The 21,595-nt window shown below is 59.3% G+C and overlaps 7 protein-coding genes across 7 annotated transcripts; 2 read left to right on the forward strand and 5 right to left on the reverse strand.

Moving 5' to 3' along the window:
- Positions 1-6: 6 nt before the first annotated feature.
- On the reverse strand, positions 7-2,826 carry PLICBS_004691 (chitin synthase, class 2; the record flags this gene model as incomplete). The annotated part of the gene is made up of 2 exons (XM_018325939.1): positions 7-1,181; positions 1,236-2,826. 2 exons carry the CDS (start codon positions 2,824-2,826, stop codon positions 7-9), a joined length of 2,766 nt encoding a protein of 921 aa, XP_018175691.1.
- A 1,899-nt stretch (positions 2,827-4,725) lies between these two features.
- On the reverse strand, positions 4,726-6,949 carry PLICBS_004692 (uncharacterized protein; the record flags this gene model as incomplete). The annotated part of the gene is made up of 3 exons (XM_065600572.1): positions 4,726-6,262; positions 6,336-6,498; positions 6,568-6,949. 3 exons carry the CDS (start codon positions 6,947-6,949, stop codon positions 4,726-4,728), a joined length of 2,082 nt encoding a protein of 693 aa, XP_065456644.1.
- Positions 6,950-8,064: 1,115 nt separating this feature from the next.
- On the forward strand, positions 8,065-9,914 carry PLICBS_004693 (uncharacterized protein; the record flags this gene model as incomplete). The annotated part of the gene is made up of 2 exons (XM_018325937.1): positions 8,065-8,559; positions 8,613-9,914. 2 exons carry the CDS (start codon positions 8,065-8,067, stop codon positions 9,912-9,914), a joined length of 1,797 nt encoding a protein of 598 aa, XP_018175689.1.
- Positions 9,915-10,646: 732 nt separating this feature from the next.
- Positions 10,647-11,631, forward strand: PLICBS_004694 (uncharacterized protein; the record flags this gene model as incomplete). The annotated part of the gene is made up of 2 exons (XM_018325936.1): positions 10,647-10,862; positions 11,017-11,631. 2 exons carry the CDS (start codon positions 10,647-10,649, stop codon positions 11,629-11,631), a joined length of 831 nt encoding a protein of 276 aa, XP_018175688.1.
- Positions 11,632-12,077: 446 nt separating this feature from the next.
- PLICBS_004695 (chitinase 2) lies at positions 12,078-13,294 on the reverse strand (the record flags this gene model as incomplete). The annotated part of the gene is made up of 5 exons (XM_018325935.1): positions 12,078-12,756; positions 12,823-12,941; positions 12,997-13,010; positions 13,080-13,136; positions 13,189-13,294. The coding sequence occupies 5 exons, from the start codon at positions 13,292-13,294 to the stop codon at positions 12,078-12,080; spliced, it is 975 nt and encodes a 324-aa protein (XP_018175687.1).
- Positions 13,295-18,822: 5,528 nt separating this feature from the next.
- On the reverse strand, positions 18,823-19,490 carry PLICBS_004696 (uncharacterized protein; the record flags this gene model as incomplete). The annotated part of the gene is made up of 4 exons (XM_065600573.1): positions 18,823-18,875; positions 18,967-19,129; positions 19,208-19,341; positions 19,400-19,490. The coding sequence occupies 4 exons, from the start codon at positions 19,488-19,490 to the stop codon at positions 18,823-18,825; spliced, it is 441 nt and encodes a 146-aa protein (XP_065456645.1).
- Positions 19,491-20,024: 534 nt separating this feature from the next.
- PLICBS_004697 (cleavage polyadenylation factor subunit fip1) lies at positions 20,025-21,196 on the reverse strand (the record flags this gene model as incomplete). The annotated part of the gene is made up of 4 exons (XM_018325932.1): positions 20,025-20,569; positions 20,621-20,853; positions 20,914-20,966; positions 21,026-21,196. The coding sequence occupies 4 exons, from the start codon at positions 21,194-21,196 to the stop codon at positions 20,025-20,027; spliced, it is 1,002 nt and encodes a 333-aa protein (XP_018175684.1).
- Positions 21,197-21,595: the final 399 nt, after the last annotated feature.

The following is a 21,595-nucleotide window of genomic DNA, read 5'->3' on the forward strand; positions in this document are numbered from 1 at the left end:
GGCGTCTCAGCTTTTGAGACTGCTTCCCACGCTGCTGACCGTCTCGCTCAGCTTACTGCCCACACCACCCATCCACTGCGGCATCTTGATTCTCATGCGTATCCTGCCCTCCACGATGATGTTGACAACATTGATGATGGCAAAGGTGGTCGAGCCAAGGGCGCGGAATACGGCGAGAGAAGCGACGCTCCACAGGATAAATCGCAGGTAGAAGTTGTCGCCGATGCCTTTATTGCTGTAAATCTCGGACACGGCCATGGCAAGAATTCCGTTGGCGATCATCCACGTCACAACCATGTACGTCCGTACACTCTTGTAGTAATCCTCTTGCATCTGGGCCTCGCTGATGCCCGGGCTGGGGACGGCCAGGCGGTCTCGCAGATTTCGCAGCGCCTCGTCGTAGCCGCTGTCAATGTCGAGCTGCTCGCTGGGCATTTCCAGTTCAACCGTTTGGCCTTTGCCGACGGCGCCGCCGAGATCCGTCTTCATGACGTTGTCGCCCTTGGTTCCCCAGGTGACGTCATGTGTATTGCAGAAGGCGTAAACCTGCAAAGTGCAGATGTAGCTGGGAAGCAGCAGGAAGTACTGCAGTGACGACGTTGCCATGTGCCACGGGTCCAGATACAGGAAGGACATGAGGAAGTACAAGCCCACAGTCGATGCCATGGACACGATGAGGTTCGTGAAGACATTGTTGCCAATGACCAGGTCTTCGCCATGATCTCGCTTGGCTATGAGCTGTCGAGTGACAATGTATATAGCCGCAAAGATGGTGTAGGCCATGATGACGCTATAAATGATCATACTCGCCAGGTACAGCTTCCGTGCACCCTGTGGTCGATTGCCGAGGGACAAGATGAACTGGGTCGAGATGAGCAGCACACAGGTATATCGCAGGATGGTGAAGAAGACGGTTCCAATGTTGTGGCCAAAGGGGTCCACCTGAGGATCCGTCAAGCCGCCGGCAACGAAGTAAAAGGTGAGATAGAAGTTGGCGAGCGAGAAGTACGTGAACAAGAGCTGGATGGTCTGGTATATGAACTCGACGAAGAGGAGAACCTTGCGAGCAATGGTGTGATCCGTCGTGAGAATCTGGCGAGCATTGACAATGGAATAGACGGCAGCGAAAAAGGCGCCGTTGAGCCATCGTCGACGCTGCGAGATGAACTCGGGCACGGAATCTGGAGAGACGAGTCAGAAACAAGTTGCCGCAGATGTAGTCGAATTAAACTTACCAGGCACGTCCGTCTCGCCAGTACAACCCTTGACATATTTGAGCACCCAACGCTCACCTCGCTTAGCCACCAGCTCCCAACATAGAATGCGATCTTCAGCAAGATACATGTTGGCAGTGAAGACATCAGCGTGCTGACCATGGAGGGTTTCGCCCTTGAAATACTGGCTCAACGGGCCGTGTCCCGTCTCGTCGTTTTGTAAAGCATGATAACGGTACGCGCTGAGGGCACCAGGCAACACGGTAATGTACCCAAAGACAGATTCCAGTGGCTTGTCTAGGATGTTGGACATCTTGTACTCGAAGTTTTGGGATGCCACGAGGGGGTTGAGCAAGTTTGATCCCAGCCTGCCCTTCATTGCCTTGATTTCTCCGCAAGCGCCGGCGACGTTGGAGTCGGTATCGAAGGACTTCCACAGGTGGTAGAGCGAATTGCCGCCGGGGCGCGTCCCGACGTCCAGCAGAATGCAGACATTGGGATTGAGAGCCTTACCGAAAGCATTGAAAAACCACCGATGCGAGTTGAGCTTGCGTTGATTCTTCTCCTTGAGGCAGAAAATCATCTGGCAAGGGACAATGCCCTTCTCAGCCCCCTTGAATTTGAGATCCGAGTCAAGGGAGACCTGGGTCGTGTATTCGTACACGTGCGCCTGCACAGCGCGGTTATTGACGTAGTTCTTGGCGATGCCATGCTGATAGACGCCCATAGCGGCAAGGGCATCAAGCGTGCGAGGGTGGATCTTTTCGCGGCCGTCCGAGATAATGCAGACAACAATCTTCTGCCAGCCATTCTCACCCCACGTACGTGAGCGAGACCGTGAGCAGAAGTGGGCAATGTTCTTCATAACGGCATGCATGGTGCGAGTAAAGTCGAACTCATCCTCGTTGTACATGGTGATGCAGATGAACAGCTCGGTCTCTCTGGTCGTCCGGCCAATGCTTTGGCGCAGTTTATAGCCTCTCTCAACGAAGTCGTCAGGGTCGCAGGTGACAGCCGTGTACCTCATATGAGTGAACTCGATTTCGCTTCGCCGGGGCAAGAAACTGTAGAGAATGGTGGGAATCTTGCACTCGAGGACCAGCTCGCCGTTGATGAGCTGCACCTCCTTCTTGGACATTTGAGGCGCTCGGACGCCTCGTCGCTCTTGCGCGCCATCTGGCGCAGGGCCGTAGTGCTCGAATTTTTCGTACGCATCGGGTTCCTCGCTCAGTGTCTCTTGGGAGGCGGACATGAAGGAGTCGCGGTCCATTGGAAGGGGACGAGAATCGCTCAGGTCCGACCCCGGGCCGAAAACATCATCGCCGCCGTCGAGAGGAATGGACACGGTCGCGTCGTCGGCAAAAGCGTCCGAGTGTCGCGCCGAGTTTGAGAAGAGGGGTGCGGGTGGCAGAGGCCGCCGTGGGCTGCCGCCATAACGGGACGACGGAGTCCCCGGCCTGGGGCTGCCGTTGATGTCCGAGGGCTCGTATGAGGCGGTGGACGCAGGGGGTCTCGCATATTCAGGCGACCTTGTGGACGGCGTCCAGGGCCGGCGAGGTGTCCCCGGCTCCCTGCTGGCGAAAGGAACATAGGTTGAATCTGGTGGCGGCATGGCGGGCGCGTCGTCGAGGATAGAGTTGGATCGCGAATGCGCCTCAGTGACGCTCGGCTGGTATGAGCGCCGAGCAGCTCGAGTACTAGGCAGTGGACGGTGTGAGCGTGATTTCTTGGCCATGGCTGCTTCTTGGACTAGAACACAATGGGCCGGCGACAGCGTTGTCGGCTTATCAGGCATACGTCGGAGCCGCAAGCGCAGACGGTCACTCGGTCCGTCTGGTATATGTGGTAGAGCTTCTCGAATGGGGGTGAGGATGGTGCCTGACGTTCGAGGCTGCTGTCTCCTCTGCAACTTTGCAGACGGGTTGTGACTCTTCTGAGGTGAGTAGACGGAGGCCGGCGACGTGATCTGTTGCGCACTCTGAAACTGTTCGATGTCGTCGAAGGAGGGCGTTAGACCTGGCCAGTGGGGCTTGGCCGTGTCCGCCTTGCGCGCGCCTGGGCGCTCAGCGAAGAGAGGCAAATGCGTGAGGACGGGCCCGCAGCGACTCGGCGGTGGCGACGACGTCTCGTGGGAGCGATGGAACCGAAGCGCAGCGGAGGAAGGAGAAGAGAATCCGCGCACAACAACACTGGCAAGAGGAGAAAGAGGGGGCTCAACGTACGCTGGACTATCGACGGGGTCTTCGACAGAAGTCAGGAGTCTGACGGCGGCGGAATTTTGACCGGTAGGGGTATCATGATCATCGTCATAGCTGGGCAGACTGTAGTCCGGCGGCCTCGACGGCGTGTTTGGCCGATCCATGGCGAAGTGTGTGTTGTGCCGTGCGGTCGGCGGGTGTGAGCGGGAGGCCTGGAATGCTGTTGCTGGAGACGGGCTCCAGTCGAACGTACAGGCGACGGATCTAGTGATCTAATTCGCCGCCGGCGGCGTGGGCGCAAATGCAACGAGAAAGCACCGACGCTGTTCGCGAGGACACGAACGGGGCGGTCATGAGATGGGCATGCGGGCACAAGAGCTGTAATGGAGGTGAGAAGCTGAAGCGGAGGACGACGAGGTGAGGTGAGGTGTTGTTGGGAGTTGTTTGTCGTCGGAGCTGGCGGGTGGTAGGAAGTACTTCGTACCTAGCCAAGGCAAGCTTTGGGAAAGGGTAGTGGTGCTTCCTTCCTTTCCTTGGACGGGGCAGAACAGACACAGACAGATGATGGTCGGGTCAGTCGGGGTGGCTGCAATGGCGTTGCGTCCTCTGTTACCAAATAAAACACGGCACTGTACTTTGGCAGTACCTCTCGTCTCTGCGCTGGCGTATCAATCTTGTGGTACCAACTTGGGCCTGCTGCTGCTCGTAGGCGCCCGTGGTTCGAGGCTAGCGGCGAGGTGATGCGTGTCGCACGCAAACAAGCAGGCGGGCGGCTGCGCAGTGGGCGGGTTGACCCAGCAACGCCGCGCAAGCCCAGCAGAGACGGGGCGCAGGGGGTCCAACAAGGGGGCTGGGGGCCTACAGCTGGCCCCCGGGGCGGCTCCACAACCAAAAGGCCCCACTGGAACCCAGGGCAGAGTACTGTGCGTGCACAGTGTTAGACGTACTGAGCAACAGTCTCATCAACGAAGGAGCTCCAAGCCTCCCAATGCACTGCCGTGCTCCACAAGCTAAACACCCCATCGCCAACCGCCAACATATCGCACCGGCTGTATAGATGGCGTTGGCTTGGCGTCGGCGAGGGTGGTAGGGCTGAAGTTTCGCGCATATCATGGCGCAGTCGGCGCAGGGACGTGCAGTTTGGAAGCACCCCGCACAAGCGCAAGCAGGGCAAGCAGGGCAAGGCAAGGCAAGGCACTTATCAGGTAGTGTTTGTGCGTGTTGGAAGTGGCACGTCTGCTCGGTGTTTGGTATTGAGCAGCTCAAGGCTCTGTGGTGGTTCACGCTCGCTCGTCATATCATCGTCATTATCATCACCATCCTCCTCCTCGTCCTGCTGCTGCTGCCGGGCCACCACCACCATCACCACCACCACCACCACCACCACCTGCGGGCCTGCGCGTTGCCTGCAGCATCCACTGCCCACCGTCGTCGGTGAGCCGGACCTCGATCCGCTTCGCCGCCGCGAGCATGCCGTCGGCAGACCCGGGAGCAGCTCGACCGCCGGTGCCGCCCCTGGCTCCGTCGTCGACCCTAGCGAACCCGTGAAAGAGCGGAGCGAGCGCCGACGACTTCCAATCCCCTAGCCAGGCGCTGTGGCGGCCCGCCAACACCAGCCCCGCGAAGAAGAGCACCTCCAACACCAAGAGAGTGGCCGGGAAGCTCAGAAACGCCCACTGCACCCCGATGCACGTGTCGGCCTTCCACGACTGGCCCAGCGCAAAGGCCTCGGCCTCAGTCTCGGGGTTCCTGCGCATCTGCGCCGCCATGCCCAAGCCGAGGCGACCCATGAAACCGTCGACCCCGGCGATATCTATACTGCCGTTGTTCCACAGCGACTGGAGCCAAATCAGCCCATAGTTTCCCTCCACCGAGCCGCCAAACTGCAGGGTCTTGCCGCCCCAGAAATACTCATCCAGGTTCTGAAATATTGCATCGGACGCCCTGTAGCCAAACTTGAAGACACAATCTGGTCGGTACCACACAGTCACGGGCAGCGTTCTGTTCGGGTAGGTGGCCTTGTACCGGTTATACGAAAACGTTCCGTCGGCCCAGTCGTTGGTCACAGTCCTGTTCGTCTTGAAGACCTGGATCGTGTGCGTCTCTGTCTTTGTGCCTGTCCAGGTGCAGTCGGTCCAGACACCCCCGCGAAGCGTGCGGTTGACGGCGAGGGAGTAGTCCATGGTGAATTCTCCCCAATTTAGCCTCTGCTGGTCCAGCTCCCGCTCTTCGTAACGCCCTTTTGTCAGGTTGGCAGCGTACGTCTTGATGCACGGTGCGAATTCACACGAGGCCGCGAACTCCCTGCCGAATCTGATGCAGGTGGGGCAATTGCGTCCCCGGGCTCGAGACAACAGGGTGATATTGAAGAGAGCGTCTCGCTTGCCCAGCGGACTCCAGCCGCCCAGTCTGCTTATGGTCGTGTTGAGGAGCGCTCCCTCATGGTTGAGAACTTGACCACCAGGGAGGGACCAATTGTACATGCCAGCAGGTTTGATGATCGAAGACGTGAGGTTAGTGCAAGTGTGACAGATGCTCAGGGTGGTGAAGGTGGCCCCTGTGTCGGCAGGAAACGTGCAGTTGCCAGTACGACAGTCCACCACAACGCTGGCAGAACTGTTGTCGGGTGGATCGAGGACGCCCAGATAGAGAGCGAGCTGCATCGGAGCGTCGAGCGCCTCCGAGCCGGCTCCGACGTGTGCGCCGGTGGCAGTGTAAAAGTTTACTCTGGGAATGGCCGCCCTGTCCGTGGATCGCACCAGACAGCTGTAGTAGCTGATGAGGGCCTGCGAGAAGGGATCCACGGCCAAGGCTAGGAGGAGCAGCACCGCTCCGAAAGCAGCGAGATATCTGGACGGACGCAAGGCATGAGTATTGCGGACCCTGTGCAAAGTTGCCTGGTGGGATCCTAGGGAAGACTCACGACCTATCTCGGCGAGGAGTGAACTGGCGGAAAATCAGCAGCAACGAGCCCCACGGGCCTCTGCTGGCGTTGTCAAAGGCTTGCATGTCATCGAGGCCGCGAGCTCTGTCGGCGAACCAGAACCATTTCAGCTGGCTTATACCTGGCGGGAGTTCAATGTTGACTGGGTTAGCCAAAACCAGACCAGAAGGGGCACTCGTCAGCCTGAGCGAAGAAGGCAGGCAAGACACACCTTCGGTAACGGGCAACGCAAGAGTGGCCTTGAAGACGGCCGAGAGGATGGCGAGGACGGCGTTGATGGACACGGGGAGGCCCCATTGCTCGAGCGTGCGGTCTTGGTACACGCGCAGCAGGATGATGATGGCGACAAGGGCCACCGTGGACGCAGTGAGGCTCAGCGCCTCCCATAGCCAGCGAGACGAGGCGCGGCAATGTCGCCACGCTCTGTGCCCAGATGGACGCTTCGACAGCTTTACGTGAACCGGCGGGGACTTGTGCTCGTTGCCGCGTCGTGGAAATTTGAGGAGGCTGTCGTAGTCGCTCAAGCTGCGCGGCAGAGGTGGTGGATGGTGCTGAGCAACATGATGGTAGTGGTGTTGCTGATGAGAGGCCATCTTTCCCACACTCCTTCAATTTCGGTGATGAGCAGCATTGCCATGTAGGACTGACACTCCTATCTTAGGAATAGGGAGACCCGCGGGGGTTTTAATGCATAGAGCCTGCTTGAGGTTCACCCTGCGGGAAGCACCGGGCGTATCTTCATCGGGAGGCGCGGGACGGGCCCAGCCGCCCGCGACGTTGCGGATGCTGCAGGAGTCGGGGCAGGGGGCCAATCCAACGTCCGCATTTTACGCGCGCGGCACACGGATGGTGCGTTGCGTGCATGCAGTTTAAATGATCATCGTGGGGGCCAGTTCACCAGCCGCCCGTTCGGGGGACACGGCTCGGCTCGGCTCAGGCATCTATCTGCCTGCCTTGATTGAATGCTCTGGTCGTATCCCGCCGTTCATGGTGTGAGCGACTCAGCAGGTGTTGAGGCAGCTAATTGATGAGGCTGCGTGCAGGCCAGCCTCGAACGTCAACGCTCAATGCCAACGGAGGCATTCCTGACGGCGAGGCTTAACGTACGTGCCTCTGAAACCGACAATCACGACGGCATTGAGCCAGTCTGTGGTTGTCGGGGCCACGTCCTAACGTGCCTCGGCAGTTCAGGAAGGGGGACGTGCCCAAAGCTTCTATTGCGCTCGAATCAGAATTCATCCATCCATTCTCCACAACATGGCACTCCCGTCCAGCCTCCAGGTCCCAGCACCAACGACACCTTCGCCCCGGGACCCCACGATCCACTTCCCCCCGTCCCCCGTGCCCTGTCCCCCCCGCCTTTCGCCTGCTGGGGTCCCGGGTGCCGGTTTGGCTTTCCACGCCTGAGTCCGATTCGTCAATGGCTTGCTTTCGAAGACAGCCAGCCTGTCGGTCCGGCAGTTGACGAATGGCGATGGCTTCGCCGTACTGCCGTCTCCATCTTCTTAGTAGGACCGGTTAAGCTTCAATGCTAGGCCCTTGGCCCTTTTCTGGGAAGGCGAAACCTGACCCCGTGCGGGCCTCGATGAAACTTCTCCATTCATAAAGCAGCTCGTGTCCTCCCGGAAGCAAGTGATGCCTCGATCGGGCTACGCAGTGCTGCCTACCACATGCAAGCCGTTCCGCCGCAAGGTGACGCGCATCCAAGATGAGATCATGCCCTGCGACCCTCTGCTGTGCCCTGCAGCTCCTTGCGGGCACATGCCTCGCGCAGACGTCGGCCAACTCGTCTTCGACGTCACCGCCTCCGGCCGTGAAAACAACAACCACAACACCGGCCGGCGCCTACGTCGGCCCCAACGTCACGGCCGGGCGGCCCATCGTCGGCGACTACCGCGGCCAGTACCGGCCCCAGGTCCACTTCTCGCCGCCGAGGCACTTCATGAACGACCCCAACGGCATGTTTCGCGACGACGCCGGCACCTGGCACCTCTACTACCAGTACAACCCGACCGACATCGTGGCCGGCAACCAGCACTGGGGCCACGCCACCTCGTCCGATCTCTACCACTGGGTGAACCAGCCCATAGCCCTGTACCCGCCCCGGAAGGACGTCTACGTCTTTTCTGGGAGCGCCGTTGTGGATAGGAACAATACTTCGGGCTTCTTTCCCAACCAGACCAACGGCGTCGTAGCCATCTACGTAAGTGACATTTTGACACTCGTCGAGATCTTGTGTTGATCGTAGCTGGCAAGACGCTGGCCGAGTACGACTCGGACGGCAGCCCGGGTCCCCAGACCCAGGCCATCGCCTACTCCCACGACAACGGCTACAGCTTCATACCTTACCATGGCAACCCCGTGATCCCCAGCGACTCGCCGCAGTTCCGCGACCCCAAGGTCGTCTGGCACGAGGGCCACTGGGTCATGGCCGTGGCGTACCCACACGACTTCGCCGTCGGCATCTTCACCTCCCCAAACCTCATCGACTGGAACCCAACAAGCAACTTTTCACATCACGGCCTCTTGGGTCTGCAATGGGAGTGTCCCAACCTCGTCAGGATGCCCTACGTCGATGAAAAGGGCGAGAGGAGGGATGACATGTGGCTCATGGTGGTCTCAATCAACCCCGGAGCGCCGTTGGGAGGGTCGGTCGCGCAGTATTACCCGGGCACGTTCAACGGCACGCACTTCGAGGCCGTCGACGCGGCGGCCCGCATCGCCGACTTTGGAAAGGACAGCTACGCAGGGCAGTTCTTCTACGGCAGCCCCGACGACGCCGAGGACCCCGTCTTCATGTCGTGGGCGTCCAACTGGCAGTACACGCAGACGGTGCCGACGGCCGACGAGGGCTGGCGCAGCGCCATGAGCCTCCCGCGCCGGACGCATCTCACCAAGTCGCCGCGCGTCGGGTGGAAGCTCGTGACTGTGCCGTACGACCTGAGCCCCGTCATGGGCGACGCCCTGGCGTCCAACGACAGCATCGCCAACGGCACAATCACCGTCGACTTCTCCGACGTGCCGTCCAATGCGCTGTACTGGGAGCTCAACGTGACGGGTCTGCCCGACTCTGGCGACATCTCGCCGACGGCCACCATGAACTTTACCTTTTCCAGCCCCGTCACCGGCGAGTACCTCCGGGGCGGCATGTTCTTCGGCGGCGACTCGCCCTTCTTCCTCGACCGCGGCGGCACGCGCGGCTTCGACGACGTCTTCTTCACGGACAAGGTGTCGACCAACAGCATCGTCTCGGGCGCGTCGTGGAACATGAGCGGCATCTTGGACCGCTCGGTGCTGGAGCTCTTTGTCAACGGCGGCATCGACAGCGCGACCACGACTTTCTTCCCAACGCAGCCGCTGACGCTCGCCGTCTTCGGCACCGCGGGCCTGCCCGAGGGGGCGCGCGTCAGTGTTCGGGTGAATGCGCTTCGCAGTGCCTGGGAGGGCATGGCGAGCGAGGCCGACGGCCTGGTGCACGGCAACCAGTCCAGCAGGGACACTGGGGTTGAGGACGTGAGGCGCATGCTGCTGCTGCGAGAGGGAGATGCGGGCATTTGAGGGTATGACTATTATGTACTTGATGTTTTGTCGGCACTCGAGCCGCGGCCGGCCGGCAGTGGCGTCAAGTCTTTGATCGTCAGGGCGGCATCGTTGCAGTCGACGGAGTAATACTGTACCACGCACAGCAGTTGTAGAATGCTAAAAATACCCTGGGTGAGCGACGAGTCAGTCCAGCGACCAATGCAAAGGCGCTGCCGACGCCGCGGCTCGTGTTCTCTGTGTTTGCAAGGTTGGAGTGGAGGAGGGGCAAGAGGGGGGGCACCGCCACGCTCAGGCACTGCCAAGTGCGCCAGGTGCCCTCCCAGCCACACGGCCACCTCCAGTGGACGCCGCCGAGCGTCATTCGCCCGCCAACCTCCACTGTTTCAGCACATGGCGCATGATGGAGGGGCTACAAGGGGGGGCTTGGGGGTCTGCCGCGTCAACCTCTGCCGTACGTCGAGGATGAGTGACATGGATGGTCGACGACTAGACACCTGACTTTCGTCGTCGTCCCTTTTCTCTTTCTGCATCCTCTTGCCCTGCGGCAGCTTTGACTTACCATACCTAATTCATTCGTTTCAAGTTTCAACACCCTCGCGTCTCAACCATCACCACCCGCCCGCGCGACGGCCACTCCTCCATCCCAAGTGAGGCGCGTGCTCTGAATCGTCAACCACGGGCACCATCCTGCCCGCCTAAGAAACCACACAGCTTGCGAGCCCCTCGAGCATCACTGCGTGGCCAACCATGGCGCCGCCGGTTCTCCTCCCCTCGTCGCTCGGAGCCGTGGCTGCGGCCGCAACCGACTTCAACGCGCGAAGCCTGCATGAGAACCATGCGCGCGACCTGCAGCATCCGACGCACACGCAGCAGGTCACCCTGGGCGTCATCGCCGCCTACGTCGTCGCCATTGCCATTCTGTGGAACGTGCCCTATCTCAAGATGATTCTCTGGCCCTTCAAGGTTCGTCGCTGCCTATTCCTTATACATATCCCGTGTATATGTGCCTGTGCTTGCACGGTAACTTCCTTCGTCCCGCGTGCGCGAAAGGGGGGGGGGGGGGGGGGGGGGGGCAACCCGGTAGTGCTCTTCTTTGCTAACTCGACGGCGCCCACAGATGCTCGTCATCGCCTTCCACGAGTTCGGCCACGCCATCACCGCCGTCCTCACCGGCGGCCGCGTCAAGTCCATCAGCCTCGACCCCAACGAGGGCGGCGTCACCCACATGCAGGGCGGCATCAGCGCCATCACCCTCCCCGCGGGCTACCTCGGCTCCTCCATCATCGGGGCCCTCCTCACCTTCTGCGGCTTCAACATCGTCGCCTCCAAGGTCGCCAGCATCGTCCTCGGCGTCTGCTTCCTCCTCACCCTGTGGTGGGGCAAGCGCGACTGGCTCACCGTCCTCACCGTCCTGCTCGCCGTCGGCCTCATCATCGCCTGCTGGTTCATCGTCCATGCCGAGGCCCTGCGCTTCGTCGTCCTCTTCATCGGCGTCATGTCCTCGCTCTACAGCGTCTGGGATATCTGCGACGACCTCATCCTGCGCAAAGTCAACTCGTCCGACGCGAGTGTCTTCGCCAAGCGCTACGGCGGCTCCTCCCAGTGCTGGGGCGTCATCTGGTCCATCATCTCGGTCCTCATCATGGCCGTCGGCATCGTCGCCGGCCTGGCCGCCTTTTCCCAGTCGTTTGAGCAGCAGCAGGAGGACTCCAAGAACTTCATTCCGACGTAACATCGGTACTGTTCTGTGGCTTGTTTCAGGGTATTCTGTTACTGTCCCCTTGTCGAAACGGCGTTGATTGGAAGTGCTGCGGCTTGTAACTTGTTGCCGAGGAAGGCTCCTCGGATGATACCCCTATTACCTAGACTTTTGTCACGAATGAAATGCCACGTCTCATAATTTCACGTAGCTGCGACGTACCTGGCGCCCAGACCTTACCCGTGCGACATCTAGGAGCATGTTGTGGCGTAACGATCGTGAGTTTGTATCATGACTATGTACGTAGAGAGCTAAGATAAGTATGTACAGCCCAACAGGTGGGCGTAAAGACAAAAAGGTGACGGGGGTGCCCGCCCTGAAGTATGTACAGAGAAGGTATAGACATGAGTCGCATATGAACAGTGTATGTACTTGTTGTGCTCGGCGTCATCTCCTCAAGTTGTCATCGATATCCTGCTCTACGCAAGGTCGCCCACCACCTCGCTGAGGAAGCCATTGTTGGCCCAAAGCTGCGACATGTCCCACATCATGACGCCGCCGAAGCTGCTGAACTTCTTGGAGTACTGGATCGCGGCCTTGAGCTTCTCGCCGTTGGTGTAGCCGCCGCCGGCGCCCGTGTTGGCCGGGATGCCGAGGAGCGCCTTGACGTTGGGGTTCTTGCTGCCCTTGGCCCACTTGTCCCAGACGTCAAAGTTGAAGGCGTTCTGCGTATCGGAGCCGACCTGGAAGTTGGACACGCCGCACCAGTTGTTGTAGAACTGGATCATGATGAAGTCAAAGGCCACGGCGTCCAGCGTCGAGCCGACAGCGGCGTCCGGGAATACGCACTGGGGCGCAGCCGTCAGGTAAAACTTCTTGCCGCCCGCGCCGTCCATGAGGCTTCGGAGCTTGGCGCCAAAGGCAGGCAGGTTGTTTGCCGACGACTCAAAGTCGAAGTCAAAGCCGTCCACTACGGCGCTGCCGAACGGGCGGTCGACATTGCTGCCGGACTGGACGGGCCCGAACATGGCCCACACGCTCTCCGCTGCGCTCTCGGCATCGCCCGTCGAGCCCCAGCCACCTTGGGTGTACGTCGCACCACCGAGTGACAGGACAATGGTCTTGCCATACTTGGTCTGGCAAGTGTTTATGTCGGCCCTGTGACCTGGGTTAGATGGGGATGCTTCTCACGTGCAGCCCAGAAACAAGGAGGGGGCGACGGACTCAATCTCAGGGCACTTGAGGAGGTTGGGATTGTCCGGAAACTTGTCGCACTTGTCGCCAGCGCTGGCAAAGTTGGTGATGGGCGGCGTGATACCGTTCATGAAAGCCAAAGGAATGATCTAAGAGCCATTGTCAGCCTTGAATCGTGGTGGTAGGCTGCACTTTATCACTTACATTGACGTCCGAGTCTGGAAAGGTAGGCAAGGGCGTCCATCGTTAGTGATACTTCCTCGTTGGCAGGCGTGTCTGAGACTCACTTGCACAGTAAGTCGCAAGGTTCTGTTGGCTATCCTTCTGGCCGTACGAGTTTTGCCCTGCAGGTTCTTCATTAGAAGTGTGGTGTGAGGATGGCTTGGCTTCACTCACCCCAATAGACGGCAATGTTCTTAGACGACCCGGGGTCGAAGCCAGCCAGGGCCAAGGGCAGGGCAGCGAGCAAGCTCGCGGCAGAAGCAAAGGAGCGAAATGACATGATGGAGACGACAGAGCACAAAATCTATGTGACAGTGAAGGGAGTGAATGTTGGGGATGGCGGCTAACAAGAGGGACACCGATATTGCACGAGGGCATGCATCTTAATAAATACTTTTGTGCCAACATACCAAAGCTGGAGGGCAGATCATCTGCCCGGCGAAGACTCGCCAAAGCTTTGAGGCGCTGGTACGACGTCTGTCCCCATGCTGTATGTCACGTTGGACGCAGCAACACCAGAGTCGCTATTCAAGCCCAAACTTCCACATTGGAGACTTAGCACGAGTGAGGTCTACTCCATGATCCGCCACCGATGTTACTTTACCTGAGCTCCCCAGCGCGCTATGGCCACAACGTGATGTCCGACGACCCGCGCGTGGGATGCCATGGAGGGCGTAGGGAGGGGGTAGGGGGAACGAGGAGTGTTGCTTGGGTGTAGGCTGACGTGGGAGGGGTGTCGCTTGTCACGGGGTGAGGTCGAAAAGGATAACTGAGAATCAGGCTGCGTACGACTTGCGCGCTCCTTGGGCGTAGGAAGCAAAGGAGGGTTGGGTGGCAGGCAGGTGGGTGCGGAGCTAGGTGGGTGGATGGTAGCGTGGCCAGTGTCTCTAGACGGGAGGCGAGAAATCATGTGTGGTGCCTGTGCCGAGACAGCAGGGATTCGCATTCGTCACGGCAGCATGTTGTTGGCTGGATTCGAGAAAGGGGACGCGAAACGCTCGCTCGGCTCCTGGAGCTTTCTCAAGCCACGGCGGGAGGCTGCCAGCTGCCTTGTAAACGCTTGTGTCTGTTGTGGTTGCGACGATGCTCCCGAGGAGACACCAGCACTTACAAGGGAACTAGCTCCGGGCTTACTCTTCCTGCAGCAGATTAGCACGGTCGGTCCGGTAAATGTTGGTTTGGAGCTTCGTTTCATTCCCCTGGCATGGTCGGAATGCGGGGACACTGCACTGCGACTGACAGTTGGAGACAGGGAAATTAACAGCCCGCCACGCGGCGTTTGCGAAGCAGCAATCGACAACAGATCTTAGTCTGGTTTGTTGACGGCCGGTTCCTCACGACGGAACGACGGAACACCTCGGAAGCCACACGGTTGCAGTCGTACGTAGATGTGGGATCATGGAAGGATTTGCTCGGGAGCCAGCTGCGGAGACTGGAGGATACTCTGCAACTGGCTCGTCCTAGTTCTTGGGCTTCATGTCATGGAGCTCCCATGGCGGCGGCTTTCACTCTTGCCCGACAGCTCCGCAACGCATCTCCGGGTCAAGTCGCGGCGCTTCACACATCGCCCAAGGCGTTCTTGCTCTAGCACCGCCTTTGTTATGTGCTGTAACGTGGGAAGTGGCCTCAACCGAGCGAGGATGTGATTAGGGCCGGTTCTTCGGCTTCCACAGGGCGGAGCGATGCCAGGCTGCGCATTCTCGTAGCCAGAGCGCGAGGGCCAAATAAGTGTCGGCGTTGATCGGCATAGGATGGCCGGTTTCTCCTCGAGCATTGGAGTCCTCGGCCGACTGGGTACAAAATGTTGGAGGCATGAGCTGCCTCGTTTGGCGTAGGGTTCCAAAGGATCGAGACGGGAGCGGGTCCCCCCTGCAGCAGCGGAGCGGGGAACGGCGACGGCGCCGGGAGTGCAACTGGAGCCGGAGGTTGAAGGCGCGAGCTTGGCGAGATGGTGGACGGCATGGGTCAAAGGAGGCTCCACATCAGCCGACAACAATTCGCTGGGGGGAACAGGCATAGACCTTGCCGCCGCAGACCACTTGCAGGAGTTTCGGCGTCAGAGGGCGTCGCGTCGTGCGTGGGGTGCAGCCGCTGGGCGACCTGGCGAGTGTCACGTACTCACGCGCGGCGTCACGGGCGAGACAAGCATTGAGATGGCGCATGTCAACGCTCGTTGCCTTGTTCGTGCCGCAGGTGAGATCTTGGGCCGTCGCCGCTGCTGTGATTGGAAGGCGGACGACAAGCCACGGCGTTGCATCCGCAGCCTCCGCCGTCTCGCTTTGTCCACTGGCTCGGGATCAAGGTGATCCAACGAGCTGAGCTGAGCTTGACAAGGGGCTGGGTGTAGCGTGACGTTGGAGAAGGCAGCCAGGCTATCGCTTGTTTGACGACGTCGACGTTGACTCTTCCAGATCTCTGTGCCTGCTATTGCGTGGTGTTCACCGCCGTCGCTCGCGGGTCGGCCTTGAGGGTTGGGGAGGGCTCTGGAACACAGAGCGGGCAATGATCTGGGCGAAGCTTGACGATATAAAACGGCAAAGTCGGAGCTTTCGTCGGCGTCAGGATGTCGACGACCCGGTAACGGCGGTCAAGGGCTCGCGGGAGCCGTCATCTGACGGGCTGCAGCTGCCTGAGGCGTGCATGCCTTTGAGACGATACGGCAGGGCAGGCGCCGCGAGAGCCGCTCCTGCCTTCCATGTCAAAGCCGGCCGATGGGAGGGGCTCGCGAAGCACTCGAGGTGGGCGGCGCCTGCCTTTGGCCCTCCGTACCGTGTACTTTGTACTAGGGTACTCCTCAGAGCATCTGTGGGCACGGGCAGTTCTCGGATCTCGAAGTCGACACATCAGACCACCACCGCAGACTCTAGTTCTCAGCCCGCAGACATCACAAGCACGACGCAGCCAGACGCCGAGCACCGGTGTACGTGACACGCCCCATCCGAATGTGAGCTCGGAATTTGAGACAGGTGTGCGGCTCAATAATGCTTATCTCTTGCGGCCCGCCGTCAGAATGACTCTGGCTATCAACGAACGCCCTCGTACATTGGCACAACAGACAGAGATCAACTATGGCTGACTCCAGATGCCAGCCATCGCCGGGTCCCTGCGCAATGCTGTACGTCATGTACTAGAGGGGCGGCAGGCGCACGCAGTCACGACCACGAACGCTCAAGCGCCCGTGTTGGCTCGCTCCTAAGATCACCGCACCGCATCTCCAGAGCGTCAACGAATCGACACGCCGCCTGCACGTCATGCGCTCTGCTGACCGTCTTCCTCTCCGCCGAATCTCTGTACTGCCGGCCCAGGGTACCCCACACGCGTCCGTCCTCGCGGAGACTGCAGAGTGCAGACCACCTACCCTTGTGCTGCCAATGTTGCGCCGCAGCTTCACGCTGCTGCAAGCCCTGCCTTGTTCCTGGCAGGCCAGATAAGGCCTGTCACCGCTCACCCGTTTCGGGCCACACGGCCCTTTCCGTCGTGAGTGTTCGAACCACACAAGGCCGGCGACAGTGCTGATCTGGGAAGCTCGATTTGAAACCCCGGTCACCCCGACTTACCCCACGGGACCAGGGTGCCGGGAGCGGGAACCATAGCTCCCCCCCCCCCCCCCCCCCCCCCCCCCCCCCCAACCAAGCTGGATGACGCTTAGGATAAGGCTTCACACCGGAGCTCACTTACACTCGCAACCAAGTAACGTTACCTCTTCCTTCCTGGCGACCGATATCTCAACCCCTTGCACTTTCTTGCCTGAGCCGCAATCGTCAAGCCGCAGCGGCACGGCTTGCAGCCGCATCGACTGTGCGGTAAAGACACGCCGCTCGATGACGCCGGCAATTGCAGCCACGGACCAAGAAAATGTGCCCTTTGGGTCTTCCGACAACCGCCGGGAGACCACTGGTCTTATCGAAATATCAGACTAGCCATGCTCTGAGCGGTGGTCTTTCGTGTTTTCTGGCGATTACTCGCAGACTGCATGTTTCTGCAATCCGCACAATCTCTAGCGCCCGCTTGGAGGTCGTAGGCCCTGCCACTACTTCGAAAAGGAGCCAAGATCGGCCTCTTGGCTTCAGTACTCAGGAACCAACGTTGACATGATTGTTCCATCTGAATCCGTTCGTTCAACCCCCCACATAACTTAATAACCCCTGTGGGCAAGCCTCTCGTTGATGGTTCATCCTATGTTGAGGATGCTGATCCGGCGTGAGCCTGAGATCAGTCCTTGAACCTGCCTTATGAGGATCCCTTGCTTGTGGATTGGAGCACACGCGAACGACCTTCCGGCCCGATGAGCGAACGCTAGAGCCAATGTCACTGGTGAATGACCTACCGGAAGCCCCTCTAATGAGGAACCGCGTACTTCTCAGACTCACATCTGGGGATCAGACGCGTTATCCTCACCAGTGAGAGGCTTGCGAGGGCCAAGACCCGTTGTCTCTCGAAGAATATTGACTATAGCCTGTAGAGACGAGTTTGCAATGTAGGCGCCGCTTATCAATGACTGATGTTTCCTGCCATCCATGCGCCAGCAAATGTAGCACTGACCCTGGTGTCACACATGTTGCCGCCATGCCACTCCGTTTAGTAAGGGGCCGCGAGTGCGAGGCCATCGTACGACATTTCAGGGATCGGTATTTCTTGGAGGCGCTGCCCTGCTCATCCTCGTCTCCGTAATCCCGTGCCGAATGTGACATGTCTTGCACGGATTTGACCGCAGCACAGCATTGTGCCGTTTCTTCCGTAAATCCGTGGCTTGATCCACAGGTATGGGTTCGCCTGCCTCGTCTGCCAAATTCGACTGTGTAATACAAGGCTACGACTCTCCAGGGAGAATGGTATGCCTGATGCTCAAGTAGTCCTTTGCATGCGGGGGATGCCACACATCATGTAGCATCGCCAACGAGCGACACGGCTTTGCCAATGGAAAGTCTGACAATCTTACATCCCTACCGGGCGTATTAGTCATTGAACAGCCATTTGACAGTTGAGGTTGAGCAAAACGTACATCGTAGCCGACTTCCAAGGCAACAATCGGCCCTGCTGTTACCAAGCTGTCCGTTTGGGATACGCTCACCCAGTCTCCGACCCGCTCTGACATGGTCCCATCTTCAAACACACAGCGAAGACCACGTACCCCTCGCTTCCCAATGGCGACCTTGATTCCAGAGAGCCTTGTTTGCAGGTCCACGACTTGGCTTCTGCTGGACTCGTATCCCAATGCGACGGCCTCGCCTTGAGCTTGCCGAAACGCTAAGCCAGTCACATAGTCTTCATTGCCGAGTCGCACCAGAAAGACTTCCAAGGTTGCTGCGGTGTCTGGGATCAAGACTTGCTGAGTATGGAATAGTCGACAACCGGCAGTAAATGTAGGTTCTCGCCGGCGATTCCAGTGTATCTCGGCCGTTTCTCGAGTCCACTCCAGCTCCTCCGGGATAAGCCAATTCCTGAACTCTACACGAGCCTCGAAGCAGCGCAGAAAAATGACGTCGCGTGCGTCTTCAAGTAACCTCCAGATGCGTTCTCTGTTTTGCAGTGAGGCAGAACTATTTGGAGCGCCGGTCTGGTGGTACAGCACCCTCCAGTCAAGCGGCTGGCCGTTACTCTCAGTGCGTTGTAACCATTCGGTCGCCTCGAAGACCCAGCGACGCTCATCGATGGTTGTGAATCTTGATGCCCAGAATTGGTTTTCATCGAAGACGAAGCGGAAGGCTCTAGATGCGAGCCTGATGCGTGCAACATCCGAGGTCGGGAGTTCGCACGCCACCAGAAGACGAAGCTCTGGTGGCAGCATCGCAAACGGGTCTCGACTTCCTATGCGGCATCTTGCCATGACAGCCGGGACAGGGACTGGATTCTCAGGCTTCCTGCAGTTGAGGGTCTCCAGTCTGATGGTGTCCAATGGATTGTGCCTCGCGATGGCAGCCAGACGATCCTCGGAGTCGATCCGACGCACACGTCTGTTCCCAGACACGTCAGGGTCGCGATGATCGTCATCGGCAATCAGGAGTCCCCCATACATATGCCCCCAGTCCAGGCCCGTAGCTTCACTAGCGGCCGGCAGGCTGTTCAGCACCGAAAACAAGGTGGAAGGGTTGATCTCGTCGGGGGCGAAAACCTTCTGTGCGAGCTCCCAGCAAGCAGCATGAATAGGGTAGCCATGTCTTCCCTCAACGGCATCCTGTAACATGACACCTACCTCAGCAGTCGTCGGTGCTTCCATGTCGGCCCAGTGCTTCGCGTAGTCGAGAGGAGCTATCCATCGGCGTCCCCCCAGGTCGCTCATGGCCCCGATGCCCGACACGGACGTGCCCAGACCGTCATGATTGGTAACTGACAGTGTCAGCTAAGAACGGTCTCACTCTCCGTGTATTCCCTATATCAGACTTACCGAGCCGGAACTCTTCAAGCCAGCGCGTCGAGTCCCCTTGGCGGTGACGGTCGCAGATCTCGTACCCGCAAGCGAAGCACGGGACAGTCATCTTGGTCGCGCTGCGGGGGATTGCGATTTGCTTGCCGCGACCGTGACCTTCACGAGCAAGAAATAAGTGTATCAAACATCGTCGTGCACGTGCAGTAAAATGGTGGTAGATGTCGGTATTGGAAAGCCTGGGCGTGGTGGCCAGGTGGATGATTTGCTGAAGTGAGAGTGGCGGCCTTGCAGGTGGTCGTGGTCGGCGGACCGGAGCTCATCAGTCGGAAGCCCTGCCGCCCAGGTACCTCGCGTTTACATTTTCGCACCAGCTCGTCACCGGCTCGTCAACAAAGCAGCACAACGAAGCTGCAGCAGCAACATTGCAAGGCCATAACATCTTGCCTTGGCTCTCTGAAAGTTGAACACCTTGCCCATGTGCCGTGGGCTGAATCATATACTTGTACATGAACACCGGCCCCAAACGCCAGACCCTTGTCCCTGGTCCCTTGTCCCAAGCTGTCCGGCTCCCCTGAGCTCGGCATATACGGGTATCCTATACAATGCAAGGCAAGAAAACCATCTAGCACCATCGGCCGCGTCCCTACCATCGGCCGCGTCCCCGACGACCTCCTCCAAAGCCTCCACGCCCACCACCTCCGCCGCCACCACCGCCGCCGCCTCCAGCCATGCCTTGGTCGTAGCCATACCCTCCCTGGTTGCCGCCGAACCCGCCAAAGTTCTGTCCTTGATTGCCTTGGGCGCCGCCACCTCCGCCGCCGCCCTGCATGCCGGACATCATGGCGTTCATCTGGCTGGGATCCATCTGTGACGGGTCCATGCCGGAGGCCATCATTTGCTGCATCATGGCCTGCATCTCTGGGGGCATACCGTCCATGCCCGACATACCGCCCGCGCCGCTTGCGCCGCCACCGCCTGGCATACCCATACCGCCCATCATCATCATGCTATTGAAGTCTTCCATCATCTTCTTGTTGTTGGTGGCGAACGCGTCTGCGCCGAACTCGCCGCGTATGCTTTCCTGCTTGGCAGCGTAGAGAGCCCAAGTGAATTCGTCGAAGCCGTAGTTGAAGTAGTCGCTGATGTCTGTGCCAGGCTTCCGCCAAGGCTTCTCGTTGTCGGGAAGATCTGCAGCCTTGTCAGCTCCCTGATATGTGCTCCTATGTTGTGATGACTCACCCTCGTCAATGTTGACCTGGGTGATTGGTTTACCAGCGGCGGGATAGGTCGGGTTCCCATTGATATCTATTGTAGATTTGGATGCTGCAGCAGAGGCGCGATCTGCACTGGGTGCCGCGACATTAGGAGCTGCTCTCGAGCCCTCATCCTTCTTGGCCGGCGCAGGCTTTGCAGTTGCGTCCGTGGAAGTAGAGCGCTGCGGTATGTTTCTGATGTCGCTGTACTTTGCTTGTCTGGGGATGAAGAAGTTAGCACGGCGACGATATCTCGCCTGGGAGAAGCGAGGGGCATACGTCGGAGGCGCAGCCGTGGTGCCATCCTTGCGCTCAGTGATGATATCAATATCCTAAGGTACGTCAATGGCTGGACAAAGTCTTGTTTGCTTCCATTCCGGCGAAGGCTTACCGAGTCGTCGTCATCCTCGTCCATCGCGCCGCCCTCGTCCTCTTCTTCGCCTTCTTCCAGCTCGTCGGACTTGGACTGGGGGGGCTGTTTGTTGTCGTCGGGCAGGACCTTGGGCTCCTCGGGTTCGTAGAGATCGTCGCCCTCGTCCATCTCCATTTCGTGTTCGGCCATGGCGATAGCGCTGCTTCTACAGCTGTGCGAAGTAGGAATGAAGTTGTGCCAGGTCTGGAGCTTGCAGGTTGCACGCTGGACAGCTGCCCGCTGTTGGGTGAGGTGGGTAATAAGCACGGGGCAGGCAGCTCCAGTTGGGCCGACGTTTCTCCGGGTGTTGATGGCCCAGCGCCTGGCCCCAGCTGCTGGCGCGTATCGCAGCCTTTATCAACGCCGGCCGCTCAAAACTTCCAGAAGCTCTCCCACCTTTCCCTTGTCCCAGCCGCACCGACCGCCAACGGCCTCCCAACGCTCATCGAAGGCCGCTACCGTGCGATTCAACTTCAGGCCCAGTTGCGCGCCGTTCAATGTCTTTAGCGCGCTCAGCTAGCGTCCCTGGGGGTCTGACAATCAACACCG

The sequence above is a fragment of the Purpureocillium lilacinum genome (assembly GCF_023168085.1).
Source record: "Purpureocillium lilacinum CBS 284.36 DNA, scaffold_3, whole genome shotgun sequence".
NCBI lineage: Eukaryota > Fungi > Ascomycota > Sordariomycetes > Hypocreales > Ophiocordycipitaceae > Purpureocillium > Purpureocillium lilacinum.